Below are 15,732 nucleotides of genomic sequence, written 5' to 3'. Positions count from 1 at the left end.
CTAGGTAATATTGATATTAAATTAAACTTTTAAATGAAGCATATGCAAAAGTTCTATCTTGAATCAAGTCCCAAAGAAGAAACTGAAAATGAGCTGTTCTGTAACAGAGAGAGGGACAATTGTCCTCAGAGAAAAAAAAAAAGACAAAAAAAAAGATTAAGGCGAGGGAGAATGAATGAACAACTCTCTAAATAAAAGGGCATTTGACTCACAGAAGCAAACAGCAATATGTTAGGGGTGTGGTGCCTAACCATGCCCTAAATAACCTTTATCCAGGGATTATTTAGCTACAACACTAGATGGCTAAATTCTAGATATCAGTAAACTCTACCCATTTGTTAAAGTATCATTTTCTTTTATGTAAAAAATCAATTATATCTATTTTTTTTAGAGTGATGAGTTGATCTTCCTACCTGACAACTGCTATTAAATGCAGATGTGTTTTGCTTTTGTGCATTTCCTCCACCTGTGTCCCATTTAAAGCCATTCCCTGGACCAGCTCATTTCAGCAGTCTGGTTTGCCCAGACCCATTTCATGTGCTTTCTATTATCCTATTAATACACCGCTGAGGACCAGCACACAACAGCAAGTTCCCCTCCCTCTTCTAAACAAGTCTCTACTAAAGAAGGAGAGAAAAAAAATGATATTAATTTTCAGTGTTGGCTCCGTTATTAAAAGAGTGTGACAGTTTGGTTAAGTTCTTGCTCCCAGTGCCAGAACATGCATTTCTCTCCCTGACAGCTCCTCGTACACTCACTCACTCATTCATTGCTACTTAGGCAGCTTTTCTGTTAAGATATTCATAAATGTCAACCAATGTCACTCCTGTGGAAGCCATTTCTGTGACAATTCAGAGGTGTCTCTTCTGAAGGAGCTCAATATTTTACAATTAAAATATTATTTTTATATATATTAAAATATTTAGATACTTTGTATGTCTTCTTCTTCTGTCTGTACTTCATGGGCACACCCACGAACAGGCACTGCTGTAAGAAGGTTCTCAATACAACATGGCCTAGTCCTTCCAGAAGACCAGTAACTGGTTCAGAGGCACTCTGCTAGATTACTGGGGAAAAAAATATATAGATACCCCCAGAAATGATTCAAGGGCTTTAATACAAGCAGCACTAAGAAGTCACTCATCTCCAACTTTTAGGCACAAGAGGGACAGAGGAGGAGGGCTGCGTTCTCCAAGAGCATCACCTGGTCACAGCATGAGAAGGGACAGGGCCTTCACACCCTCCCTGTGCTCAGCTACTTGACTTCGCTGAAGCTGTCTAGGGATATTTTGTGTGTTTTGGGGGAGGGATGACACAGAGGACATTTTTCTTGCAAGCCATAGGGTGATTTTACCGATGTCCACTTAAAAGAAAGCCGTACCCTGACCCCAGCTCTGCCAGACAGACTGATTCCCCACCATGGCTGAGAGCCCCCAGCAGACCAGATGAACAGCAGGAATTAAAGGTCACTCAAAAATATCTGAGAGATCATACGGTTGGGATCATGATAGGGACCATGGAAAAACATCGTAGCTGTCCAAATAGAGACTTAGTCCACCATCTCAAGGAACCCATACCCAAGCGTTTGAGCTACAAAGTACTTCTAAAGATCCTTTGTAAGTTGCCCAAAGCCATCATTCCTCCATTTCAAACCCACATATTAAGGAGGGTTGTTTATATCACTGAGACCATACACCATATCAGTATTCTCTCAAACATCATGCAGATCAATGGTATTTATGGTCATGACTAGAGGGGCTGAGGTACAGTCTGGAGAAGCTTCAGTGAAACAAGTGTGTTCTTTCTTTCCAAGCTGCCCAACCTATCAGCTGTAGTGAGAGACAAGGCAATCAACGGAGGAGCAAACCTGAGCTGAAAACACACTCAAAAAGAATTTATATCAAAGGCTTGTAACTGTATTGGATTATTTCCAGTAAATGTCCTCAGTAAAGTAATGTTTCTCTGAGTTATAAAAGGGAGAAAGGAACAACTCTGCAGCACAGCACTGTAACATGAAGGCAGATTTCCCATCCAGCTCAACGTTCTTCCACCCGACCCATTACGCAACGCGTCATTCCGCATTTACCTTTATATGAAACTCCAGGTTTTCATCCATGGAATAGATGTGATCAAAGATGTCATGTGCAATTCTTGGAATGATTCCCATGAGCTGAGGGTCATGCAGCTTCCCCTGCGGACACAAAACCAACCCGTAACTTAGAAAGCCTCGCTCAGGCACAAGGGAGGAGAAAGCCTTGTCCAAACACACCTTCCCCCAGTGTGCCCCTACGAACGTGTCTGCTGCTCTGGGGGGGATTTGCTTGATGTAAGGGCACAGAAAAGGTGGCAGAACAACTCGACACGTTCGCACTCTTCACCTGACGGAGCCCCTATTTGTTTTGTCAGCTCCTGCCATTTGCCCAGCGTGCTGTCCTGCCCCTATCACACTGCCGCTCGCCGACTGAAGACACACAAATAAACACAAGCACACACACAAATCACAGCCCAGTTCTCCCAGTTAGATCAGATATTTGGAAACATGTCAGAAACCAGAAGTATGAAAGCATTTTGTTTCTCTTTCACCACTATGCTAGAAAGCTAAAGGGAAAAGAGGTTCAGGTTGGACATTAGGAAGCATTTCTTCTCAGCAAGGGTCATTAGACTTTGGAAGGGGCTGCCCAGGGAGGTGGTGGAGTCACCATCTCTGGAGGGGTTTAAGAAAAGCCTGGACATGGCACTTAGTGCCATGGTCTAGTTGCCATGGTGGTGTCAGGGCAATGGTTGGACTCGATGATCCCAGAGGGCTCTTCCAACCTCATTGATTCTGTGATTCTGTGAAAACTGGGTTGCAGGGATTTGGGGATTAAGAGTAATATATTCTGATTTGAGCTTGCTGGGCCTATTGCCAGAGAACTGTGCCTTACAAACACTACTGTTCTCCATGTTAATTTGCACAACTACCTTCCTCTGTTCTTTCAAGAACTGAATATTAAATAAAACCAACAATTTCCCTGGCTGCATGGCTCCTTTATTCGCTCTTTTTGAAAAAGCTGGACGCTTACAGGAAAGCTAACACCACTTGAAAACTAAACAGAAATATAAACTCAAAATAAAAACCTTTTCTGACTGCGGCGTCCACTGTATTGGTATTTCCAAATGTTTTATGAAACTGCTTAAATATGCAATAACAAGTCAGTAGTCATAAGACTCCATCAGAACATGGTGTCTAGAAACTCTAATGGACCTTTTGAATATCTCTTTGTCCAAGTATTACTGCCCATATCAGCACAACAAAGCATCTTACTCCAAATACTGGCAGGGAATCTTTTTCTTTTAAATATAGTTGGTAATCGTACAATTCCAAATTATGGGAAGTCAGATTTGATCTGTAATTGCTAACAATTATTAAACACCAAAAATTTCCGGCAAAATAGGAAGAAAATCATACAGGCATGCATGAGTTTCTCAATATTACACGTTTGTGAATGACTAGTGGGTCACATTGACCTGTTTTCCAAGTTTCTCAGCCTTTATTATATACTGAAATATAGTCTTTCTAGACATCGCTTCCTTTCTGCTAAAGCTGGTGAAGTGACAGTCAACTTCTAAGCATCAACCTAGGATGCAGGAATTTTAACACAACGAACTGACACAACCTCTCCCTCAAAGCTTGTATTTGAGCAGTTACTAGGTTTCTGCCCTTGAATTATAATCTTGAGGAAAAGAATGGGGGGAATATAAATAAAACAGTTACATTGCTGACTGCCTTCCCTATAAAGCAGCACTCAGCTGTATCTAAACTGTGAATATTTTATTTATATTACACAAATAATATTACCTTCTGCAACAGAAGCAGTTAAATGCTATATCATATCCAACATCCTATTCAGCTTCTCAAAAACTAAAAAGTCCTTGTCGTATGATACACCATCTTATTTCAGACTATGAGAATGAAAAAGAGGGTGATTAAATAAACTAAATCCCTGATGGAGGGGAAAAACTCGTGTGCACAAACACACACTTAAAGCAAACCCCAACACTTTGTTTTACCTCGCCAGCACGGCGCTCGGTTCCATCACACAGTGCCATGACTGAGCAGGGACCGCAATACCATCTTCACACTACCATAGAATCCTAGAATAATTTTGGTTGGAAAGGACCTTTAAGATCATCAAGTCCAACCGTTAACCCAGCACTGCCAAGCCCACCACTAAACCATGTCTTTCAGCACCACATTTACTCATCTTTTAAATCCCTCCAGGGATGGTGACTCCACCACTGCCCTGGGCAGCCTGTTCCAGTGCTTGACAACCCTTTCGGGGAAGAAATTGTCCCTGATCTCCAATCTAAACCTCCCCTGGTGCAACTTGAGGCCGTTTCCTCTCGTCCTATCACTTGTTACCTGGGAAAAGAGACTATCCATCCCTTCTCCCTGAAGAAGTCCCTGAAAAGTTCCCTGAAACCAACTGACTACCTTGTATTACTGCACAGAGGGAGTTTTCCCACAGAGGGGAAAGGAATTTTTCCTAAACTAGAGTAACAGAGATTTGCTGGTATTTCTTCAGCGCACACGGATGCAACCCAAGTGTGTCCACGCTATATAGCACTGCAAGATGCACGATTCCTAAGGCAGCAGAGGCAAAGGCAGCTACAGCCCCAGAAATGGTGGGGCTCTGCAGTTCCATGGTAGCTTTGATGGAGCTGGGTCGTTAGCTCAGCCAAAGGACAGTTCGAATTCCAAGTGCTGTTGCCAGGACTTCTGTCTGCACAGAGGTGCATCAGCTTCGGGATCGCTGCACTGGGTAAACCTTTCCTCTAATAATTGCTTGGGCTCTGCGTAAGTGGCAACTTATAAAAGTATTTAATTAAACATTCTCCTCGCCTCAACAAGCCCTGTAACAATTATGCTTTCCTTTACACAGCTTTCTCTAGCTCGGAAGAGAAAGCAATCTGTAAAACATGACTAAGTGTGCACGTAACTCAATCACTGCATCTACAGCTTCTTGGGCTTTCTCACTATTTAAGTCAGTGGAAACTTCAGTGAAGCGAGATCACATTCACCGCTTGGCAAATAAAGAGTTAAGATCTTTAAAACACTTTAACACCAGCACTCTCTGATGTATTTTAAAAAAAATCATTTTTACTTTACTATCGATGGTTTTTTATTAAAACAAGAGATTATTGAAGTTGGTCCCACTATAATTTATAGAGACCATAAACTGGAAGGGAAGAGAAAGGTAAAGGTAGGCTATGCACTGGGAAGCTGAAGTCAAAAAAAAAAACAACCCACCACCACTCTCATGGATTTAGCTGTAACCTCAGAAAGAGTTTGGAGAAACGTGCTGCTGCCATGCTGCCATTGAAGTTAGCAAACTCCCCAAAAGCACCAGGACAAAGAGTTCTCTACTCATTAAAGCCTCCCATTTTAATAAGAACATTAATTTCCACATTTAAACATAGCAGGCAGGAGCTAGTGAAGTGTAACGTTTGAGACAGTGCTGTTTTATTTCAGGATGTTAACATAGTAACTGCAATCTATAGGGACCCACTATTGGAAATGCTATTATAAGGTCAAAGCCCATCAATATAATCTTACGGGCAAAAATACATAAGTTTTAAGAAGGTTTTGGTTATAGCCTGCTGTACAGGTTGGCAAATGTTTTATCTAGCACAGGAGAAAGCCCTGTGTATGTCTGAAAGCCTGTCCTGGCTGTATTATGCTACCGTGTCCTGTTTAAGCTGAACACTAACACTATGAAGCATTTCACGTTTCACAGAAAATCCTCCATAACAGCTTTACCAAGAGGATTTACTATTTCTTCAACTTCAGATTATTTTCTTCTTCCACAAAATACTTTAGCAACTTTACAAGACGACGTTAGGTTAAAAGGAGGATTAAAACTGAAGTAGATTTGATTCCACTTTAAAATGACAGCTTTTTCTTTATTAAAGAAGTAAACCAGCCATTTTTCTAGTCATTTTCTTTATCACAGCTTGTAATTCTGAATATAAATTGGCTTTAAGAGATCTTTCCCTATGCCATGTGGAAGCACCAGCTCAAGCCCCGCAGACATTTTGATTTAATTACATTCAGAGCTGGTGGATTACTCAGCCATTGTGCCATCTGTGAGGGCTGAGCTAGTGATTTCCCCCATCCTCACAAGGACAGACTTAATTAGATGTGAGGCGTCCGTTATTGCATCCTCCAGGAAAGGAGCAACTGTGGCAATCGAACAGCAATTTCACCAGGGCCAAATGTTGCTTTCCTTCTCCTTTAACCTTCAGGTTAGGTAGGTCACCTGTGTTAATCGTGTAGCAAAACCATGTGATGCTGTTAAACAAATGAAAGCTCATTTTTTCCTCTCATTTAGCAAAAGTTTGCTGCAGACCTCCTGTTTAAAGTTCACAGCTGAACTGAAACGCTCCAAGACATATACACCCAGCTTGTGCAGCGTTGTGACAGAACAATCCCATGAGCGGATTAAACGCTTGAATGATCCTCATTTTTTAGCAAGAAACTAAAATACCTAAATGTCTTCTAACTGAACAATTAAAAAAGAAAACAGCACAGGGAAAAAAACTACACTGTCACACTTTATGTAGCAGAAATATGAACAGACTTGGGACTTCAGCCACTGGAATTTGGTATAATTTGGTATTTTTCTCCTCTAAAGCAACAATTCTCAAATCCATCCATCCGTGCTGCAGCATGCAGGAGTGGTATTCCCAGAAGGGGAGTGCAAATGAGAAAACCAATAACCAAGGTATGAATTTTCATAATCCTGCATGCAAGGGAACTCTGCAGACCCTTATTACTGTTTTCATCTGTGGATTAACAAATCTCACTCAAATCCTTTAAAATATACACACACCTGAACTGTTATGACAAGCACGGAGAAGTTACACTTGGTATTTTTCACTCACCATTTGTTAGTTTAGCTGGGTATCTGCAGACAGCTCTTGAAAAAACCTCCACATTGAAAGAAATACTACAGCTTAAAAGGCTGAGGAAGCTAAACATAACCAGATCTCTTTTTATATGTCACTCACAGCTGGGCGCCCCAGATAGCTGCCTTGTTCAGGTAATTGGTACATGTAATTCTACTGCTGCTACCAAACTGATTTAATTTTGCCACTGTACCTCCATAGTATGCGTTTTTCCTGACGATGTCTGTCCATAAGCAAAGATTGTGCCATTGTAGCCTTCAAGAACATCTGCAAGGAGAAGCAAAACAATTAAAACTCATATTGACGACTTAAAACTAGATTATCAGCATTTTGTAAATGTTCCACAACATTGAAGCTCAATTAGAAAATAGTTTGTGCAATAAAGAATGGATAAAGAATTTTTTTCTTCTCGGAAAGGGTTATTAGCCATTGGAAGGGGCTGCCCAGGGAGGTGGTGGAGTCACCATCTCTGGAGGGGTTTAAGAAAAGCCTGGACATGGCACTTAGTGCCATGGTCTAGTTGACATGGTGGTGTCAGGGCAATGGTTGGACTTGATGATCCCAGAGGGCTCTTCCAACCTGGGTGATTCTGTGAGAAAATATGACGTAACTAGCTATCTTTAGGCAAAAAAAGAAAATTCATAACAAAATCTAAATTAGAGAATTACAGAATTATCGACGTCTCTCTCACTTTCCCGGGGAAAAAAAACTCTCTCTGGACACTAGATATTATCCAATATACTTGTGCAACACGGGAAAGAGAAAACAACTGCCTGCATTTTAAACCATCCTGCGCCGTAGAGAAAATTAAACAAACTCATACTGTATATTTCTACTACTATAACACCCTCAACAGTTCACGGCCTCATTAATTTCCAAGCTTGTCTGCAAAGCAGGAGAGCAAAGAAAAAGAAAGTCAGACGAACAGGAATTTGCTTTATTGAAAACATACTTCTCTCAAGGCAGAATGAATAACTTTATATTGCATTAAGATATAAAAATATCCATTTTTCACTTTGCAGTGGTTAATGTCTGCAGCAGCTTTCAGAAATCCGTGAGGGCTGTAAAGCAGCTGGTTCTTAGGCACAGTCCCACATCCATGGGTTGCCGCTGAAAGGATTACTGGGCTGGACTGGCTCCAGGCAAGTGCATTTAAAGCCTTAAGTAGGGCCACCCATTTGTGCAGCTTTCATGTGAAAAAGAGCAATATTTACTCTAGTTGCTAATAAAGAACGAAGAAAACCTTCAGTCTAAAACCCACTGGTGATAACCCCGTGGTGCTCCCCATGTATATATATATGTACACATATTTACAGTAAATACATACACATGTCTATATTATATATTGTTGTATATAACATCATATTATTACATACACATAAACACACACACATATAATCCCCTTATTTGTGTCTCCATTGTATGTATGTAGATGGTCCAGCTAGGAAGGAGAATTAAATAAGAAAAATATAAAAAGAATTAAGAAGAAACAAGTGTGAAAAAAATTGAGATAAAACCACAGAAAGATGATTTCAAACAAAAGAAATGGATAAAAAAGAAAGGGAAAAAGATCTTTTTCCAAGACAACCACGACACAGACCCACATTGCCTATAAAGCACCACTGAGTAAGGATGAAACTGGAATGAAGCCATTTAAAAATATATATTATAATTAAACCCAGAGTGTAACTGTTTAAATTGTGGCAGAACTGTTTTGGAGAGCCGGAGAGGAGAGACTGTGGAGCTACATGCCAGAGGTTGTACAGACCTCCACAGAGTAAGGTTTTGAACCTTAAAATCTAGGAGAAAGACAAAGTTAGAGACTAATTACTGTCATTCTGGTATCAACATTTTGTACGAACCCTCATCTATTTATAAAAATAGAGACACTGCTTATCCTTGCTTTAAGGAAACAAGGTTTAAAATAAGTAACTACAAATAATTGCATAGATAAATCCACAGATGTCCAGCCATAGATGCAGTGCTATCCTGAGCTCATGCCTTCGACCCATCATTTCCCCAACGGGCTTCAACACAGGGTCACATTTTGTGTTACTGGTATTTCAAAACATTCATTCACCAGTTCTGAGGGGAACATCTCATTGATTTTCAGTTCAACACGGAATGAACTTCAGCGGAAGGGAAGGGCTACAACAGCAGAAGGGAACGCAGGAGAAGGCAGCTGGCGAGCCTCACTGCTGGCCCTCACCACGTTCAAGGCCCATTCATTTGAACCTTCATGGGTGCAATTTTAATGGCATTTTTTCCAATAAATGCTCAATAAATATTAAGCATTGCCTTTGGAAGACATTCAAATATTAACAAGAGGAAATTAGCTGCTTGGCAAATTCCCGAAGATTGTTGATGATTAAAACTTTAAACCAAATTCTGCTGGGAACTCCACTGAACTCACATCAGTGGGTCTAACTGGGGTGAACCAGCAAAAACATGAAGTGCAGGACCAGGGGAGGCAGAGACAGAATCACAGAATCAATCACAGAATCAACCAGGTTGGAAGAGACCTCTGGGATCATCGAGTCCAACCATTGCCCTGACACCACCATGGCAACTAGACCAGGGCACTAAGTGCCATGGCCAGGCTTTTCTTAAACCCCTCCAGAGATGGTGACTCCACCACCTCCCTGGGCAGCCCCTTCCAATGGCTAACGACCCTTGCTGAGAAGAAATGCTTCCTAATGTCTAACCTGAACCTCCCCTGGCGAAGCTTGAGGCTGTGTCCTCTTGTCCTATCGCTGGTTGCCTGGGAGAAGAGGCCGACTCCCACTGCGCTACAACCGCCCTTCAGGTAGTTGTAGACTGCACTAAGGAAACAGAGATGCAGCCAGGGATCTGCAGAGTAAGAGGGGTGGCAGCAGCTCACAGGAGATAAAAGTTATATCTAGTTATCTAATACAAAAATATTATTTCCTTTTAAAAAGTTAACCAGATTACTACTGAATTTCAAAATAGGAAAAGCAATATTTAATGCAACTGTATATGAAATGTTTTAAATAAAAAGCTTACTTGACACTTTTCCTGTTAAACACACACACACACATATATAAGCACAACAAGGAAGCGGTCACATTTAACTCTGGAGGCTACACCCAGTTGTAAGTACTCCGTATCTATTGTGTATAGAAGGGTCCATCTGTGTTAGCCAGCAAGGAAAGAAAATATTTGTATTTTTTATACTAAAATCTACCTGGAAGTTTTATACTAAAATCTACGGACTTTTTTATACTAAAATCTACCTGGAAGTTGGAAAAGAAGGAAGGTTCATTTTCCTTTTTAGATGAAAACCAGCACATGAGAAAGATGAGCTAAAGTGTCTGGAGGCTGTACAGAACTAGAGTTTCAAAGGTGTTTAGGCATCAAAAATATAAATAATTGTCCGGGGGGGGTGGTTCAGAAATCCTTCAGCAAACATGTGCATCTCCTCTTTGTTGCCAAAATAACTTGATTTCTGACATAACTGTTATGTCAGAAAATTGCTTAGAATTTGCACCAATGTATACAAAGTTCGTTCTGCTTGAGGAAGCAGAGATAAGTAATTTACCTCCCCAATTAGCAAAAAAATACCTTATTCTATAAAAAAAAAAAAGTCCTTCGCATCACCTGCAATTAAAAAAAAGTGAGTAGTCTCAGTATTAGAAGAGGTTATTTTTGTTGGAAGGCTTTCCACCTTGAGATACTTGATATACCATCTGTCAACCGAGTAAGAGAGAAGTCAGTCCCTGATAGAAACAGACTGCACAAAACTTAAGAGCGAGGGAGAGGGAGGGGGAAAAAACAGATGAACCCTGAAGGGGCTACAGAAAAGCTGGAGAGGGGCTTTTCACAAGGGCATGGAGTGATAGAATGAGGGGGAATGGTTTTAAACTGAAAGAGGGGAGATTTAGATTAGATATTAGGAAGAAATTCTTTGCTGTGAAGGTGGTGAGACCCTGGCCCAGGTTGCCCAGAGAAGCTGTGGCTGCCCCCTCCCTGGCAGGGTTCAAGGCCAGGTTGGATGGGGCTGGGAGCAACCTGGTCTGGTGGAAGGTGTCCCTGCCCATAGCAGGGGGGTTAGAACTAGATGATCTTTAAGGTCCCTTCCAACCCAAACCAGTCTGTGATTCTCTGAAGAAAGACCAAATGGCTTTACACAAGTACTTTCAGCCTCATTTCCACAACCAAATTTTTAGCTCTATATTACTGCATCTCTAAACTTTCTCGTTCTGTAACTCAGCATTCGAGGCCCGTACTTGTAACCAGAATAGAAGGTCAATAAGCTACCCAGTGAGAGCAATGCCACCACCCAAAAAATCATTAAAGCAATTTTCTCCTCCTCCCGGGACACACGAATGTGCAGATGTTCACATGTGCATTAACGTGCTCACAGCTCCAGTGCTCAGCAGTAGCTTGGGCCATTATATACTCTCCCCTCAATGTAATTGTAGGACAGATGCAAAATCTGGATACAGACATCCAGCTGCGTAGGTTGAGAAGACAAAGCTGTTTCCTGGCAATAGAGAGCAATGAGAAACAAAGCAAAAGCGGTGGCAATCACACACTGTTGTTCCCTTTCAGATTTAGTGATATTTCTCAGTTTGGTTAAAAAAAATGCAAACACCAGTTCCCAAACTGTGGTCATACGCACCAGTGATGACTCCCCACACACTTCCACTACTGGTACTCCTGCCCTTGGGAGTACCTTGAGCAAACACCATCCCAGCGCCCACCCCGATGCAAATCGCTGTAACACACAGATTGCTTCTCCTCCTCTAAAAAAATTCCTTATTTCTCACGTTTCTCACGTATGGACTGTGAAATACTTTGACTTAGTCATTGAGCTGTTTACTTAAACCTAATCCCATTTCTCCTTTAGTGAAAAAAAACTTCATTTAGATCATTCTTTTTCTCAACATAGTTATTATAACCATTGTTTCAGAGACTGTTAGGCCAGCTGGCATTTTCTGTAATAACATTAATCACAATGAAACCATCAGCCATTTCATGGGACTATAATGAAATCTGATAACAAATGGTAACCTTGAAAAGTGCTCCAAGTTGTAAGGCACTCAGCACGTACTTCCATGTAGTAAATTACATGGCTCCAGTCTACCAGAAACAGCCCAGTCCGTTTCACATGCTTCACTTTATTAGGCTTTAAACTGGAAATTAAATGTAAGGAAGTATAAGCCCGGAGCTCAAGAACATCACTCCAGTAATGCTCTGCTCTCCCTCCCTCCCTGTCTTACACTCTCCTTCTCTCCCCCCTCTCCCTTTCGCTCCCTCCCCATTGCTCTCCTCACTTTCTCTCCTCTTTTTTTCCCCATTTCTTTCTCTTTTCCTTTCTTCTACACCCTCCCCCCCATCAAACTTGCCTTTCAAGTTATCTATAAGGTCCAAGTTAACACACATGCAGAAGTATGTTTGAACTCTTATTTTCCAATAGGACTTTGGAAAGTATTTTTCTTTCTATTTGGTTAATGATGAAGAGTTATTCACTTATTTAGGTCTCCCAAATTGCTCTTAAACAGGATTTTATTTCTCTCACCGTTTTCAGGGGAAAACAGCTTCCACAGAGGATATAAATACCCCAACAGTGATGTGCTGCTTCTGTTAGCACACACCGTAGTACTGAAACAGTCCCCCAAACTTCCAAAAGTTGAGTGGTGTGTCAGTAACCCAAGCCCATGATTTCTAAGCTCTGTAACTCCAGTCCCACTGGTTTTTATTAAAGGCTTACCCGTCTGAAGTCAGAATTGCTGTAATTAGGCTCCCCGCTGAGAAGAGGCAACTGAAGTCTTCTGACTCATTTCCTCTCTCCAACATCAAATAATTTCGCTTCTGGTCCCCCCCTCCCCAACCATCTAGACTACAGCATGTTGGTTTGCTCAAGGCTGTCCAAGAGAGCCAACCCATTTCCTCCAGAAAGGAGCCCAGGGTCTGCAGCAGGGCTGCTCACCCCAGGGACCTCTCCCCACCAGCAGGCACGCAAGCTCTCAGCCGATCCAGCTCCGCGCTGGTGAGTCCTTCAACGCTGCTTCAGTAGCTCCTGCACCTCTGAGCAACCCCAAATCTCTCATGCCACATAAATTCCACCGTGTTCAACATGCAGCCTCGTGTTGCTATACAAGCACAGCTCTGACATCAGTCCCACCATCTACACACTTTGATTTAAAAACAAAAACCGAGGACCAAACCTTGGGGACACAGGGGCACCACACAAGGCCAGGGGACAACTAGACCAGGTCCTACTCGTAACCCCTGAGATGCTGTAGCAGCTGTAATACCATCATGTATGGACTATCCAGCACCAGAACCAAGTGGGAGGTCTGAGGGTGGTTTGGGAGGTGGGGGGAGTATGGCAGACAATTAAAATGCACCCAGAAATTTTGATTCGCAAGTTAAAATCTTGAATTTCAACAGTTTATGAAGGTTTTGTTTTAAACTAATTGGGTGCTATCCAATAGATACTTGTGTTCTCATTTCATTTTTAAATGCAAGCTATCTGCATGCAAAGCAGCTACAGAACCAGTGGCTTCAACATTTTCCTTTAATGGTCCATCCTTCCATTCACAGACACAGCTATTCCACGCTCATCCCGTACTGAACAGTCTCACGCTGCATGAAGAACATGCTTTGTGTTGCTTATATCACAAAAAGCAAGTATTTGTGTGGAATAAGAGTCATGCACAAGGAGAAAGTAAGGAACCACCACTGCAATTCCTTCAGCTCTTTTTATTTGTTTGTTTTGTTGTTTGGTTTGGGGTTTTTTTACACAGACAAGTCCTTAAAAAAGGAAATGCCTGGAATTACTAATTACTAAACTCCCATACAGACACCTAAACATCTATTATCCTGTCATTAAATAGCTTGAGGGGACAGGGAGACATCTTTTTCCCTCCTCCCAAGCAGGAAGAAACAAAGATAACACCTACCTTTAACAATCTGCTTGGCACAGGCATTATAAACTTGTTCCTGGGTTGTATTAGGAGGTAACACTCTATCAAAGACATATGGCTTCCCTTGCTGCAAACAAAAGAGAAACTCTGTAAGATAAAAAAACCATTTAAAACAGTTTACAGACCCAATTTAACAGGCATCCTGAAATGCAGCATTCACAAAGGAAGCCATTCAGTGCAATGCAGACGACAATATTTTGTTGACTAAACAGATGTGACATCTCGCGTGCTCCAAACCCATCTTTTCTATAGCTGGCGAATAAACCACGGCGTATGTTTTCTGTGTGCTCACACTGGGGTCAGCAGCCACAGTTGCAGGAAACAATAAGCTGAAATATCAGCCATTGAAAGTCGATGATTTTCTCGCTCTCCTAGGAGTTAAGGGGGAACAGCCACATAAATATTTGGCCAAAGTTTGCTGTTCAGCACTGCAAACTAGTGAAAGCTGTGGTGGGAGAAACAACGGGCAGGCCTGAGAGCAGCAGAAGTTTGCAGGTCCCGAGAGCCCAGGCCCAGTCCTGTGGCCCAGCACGGCCCAGGCGTGGTCCCAGCACACCACGCGTTCCTTCAGCTGCAACAGCCTGGTGTCATGTCTATGCTAAACACGTGTCGGTAAAACCACAGGGTAGACCCAACACAGGCAGCCCACGCTGTTATGTCACCCTAAGCTTGTATTTTATTCAGAAATTGTTATGATTTTTATCCTTAGCACCAACAAATAACAAGTTGCCATGCGGAAAGAACTCCAAAGTGATGTTTTGAATGGGATCGGTGCCGTTTCCAGGCTGTGAACCACCACAGCCTCACCGCAGGCACTGAGCTGCCCTAATTCCCAGGTGACACCACGACACTTATTTATACATATATATGGTATAACACAACCCACACATACACTTCCAGAAAATTTTGATTCCTCTTTGTAGCGAGTGTAATTGGTTACAAGAGAAACACATATTAGCAACCCTAAAAAGAGGTCTGCATGACACTTCAAAGGCAAATCAATTCTTAAGACAGCAGTTCAGCTCCTTACAACTCAAAACCAAGCGAGACATTCGCATTTAAAATACAAATCCTTTATTTAAAGTTACACTAAGCGGATGTGTAACATCTTTCTCATCTTCCATCAAAGCCTGTAGTATTTCCCTTCGAAGATGTGACGCCTGCTCTGAGAACAGCATAACGAGGGCTTCAAAGCTGACTGCGAGGTGGCTGGGTACCTGATGTAGGAGCCTTGTTCCGTGGAGCTGACGTGCCAGCTCTGCCACCTGCAGCCAGCTGTTCAAGCGCTGCGCTCAATTAGCCGCCTTTGTCACACTTTGATTTTACCTCGAGCAGATCGTACACTTACGCTTGCCTGTTCCTTAAACTCGGGTACTTAACAGCCACGGAGGAAAAAGAAGACAGAGAGGTGTTTGCCTGAGATGTGTGTTCTTCATGTTTCATCCCAGAATTTCGTATCTCAAGGATAAGAAGGGAATTTATAAATCGTTTAGTAAATAATTCATGGTCTCGTGCTGGCATGGGGTGAACACTGGCCCATCCAAGCACCCTACTCCATAAAACACAAGCCCAAGAAGGGCACTCAGACTGACATCACCAATGCAGCCCCAGACCCCAATGCTCACCCGTGACAGCCCCAGCTCCCAGGAGAGGGGCGGCACTGCTGGGAGCACCCACCTGGCTCCTGCACCGAACTCCATCTCTCCACGGACAACGCACTCGCTGAGAGCCAGACCAAGCTCTCCGTTCCCAGGAGAAGGGCTGCCCAGCCCTGCTATAACTATTCTGCAACAATTTCTCAAATGGACTTTTTACCTACTTACCCCCATTT

At 42.2% G+C, this 15,732-nt stretch overlaps 1 protein-coding gene across 1 annotated transcript in view; it reads right to left on the bottom strand.

Annotated features, from left to right (window-relative positions):
* The window catches only part of KIF5C (kinesin family member 5C), an 83,145-nt gene that overhangs the window by 41,496 nt on the left and 25,917 nt on the right, over positions 1-15,732 (bottom strand). Inside the window, exons 2-4 of the mRNA XM_068407696.1 lie at positions 13,878-13,968; positions 7,142-7,215; positions 2,087-2,191 (exon numbers count right to left, since the gene is read on the bottom strand). Coding sequence (XP_068263797.1) covers positions 2,087-2,191; positions 7,142-7,215; positions 13,878-13,968 — 270 coding nt within the window. The remainder of the gene's footprint in view (positions 1-2,086; positions 2,192-7,141; positions 7,216-13,877; positions 13,969-15,732) is intronic.

Source organism: Nyctibius grandis, chromosome 9 (assembly GCF_013368605.1).
Source record: "Nyctibius grandis isolate bNycGra1 chromosome 9, bNycGra1.pri, whole genome shotgun sequence".
In the NCBI taxonomy this organism is placed as follows: domain Eukaryota; kingdom Metazoa; phylum Chordata; class Aves; order Nyctibiiformes; family Nyctibiidae; genus Nyctibius; species Nyctibius grandis.
The sequence above is the reverse complement of the archived record's forward strand: the minus strand, read 5'-3'. Positions and strand labels throughout refer to the sequence as shown.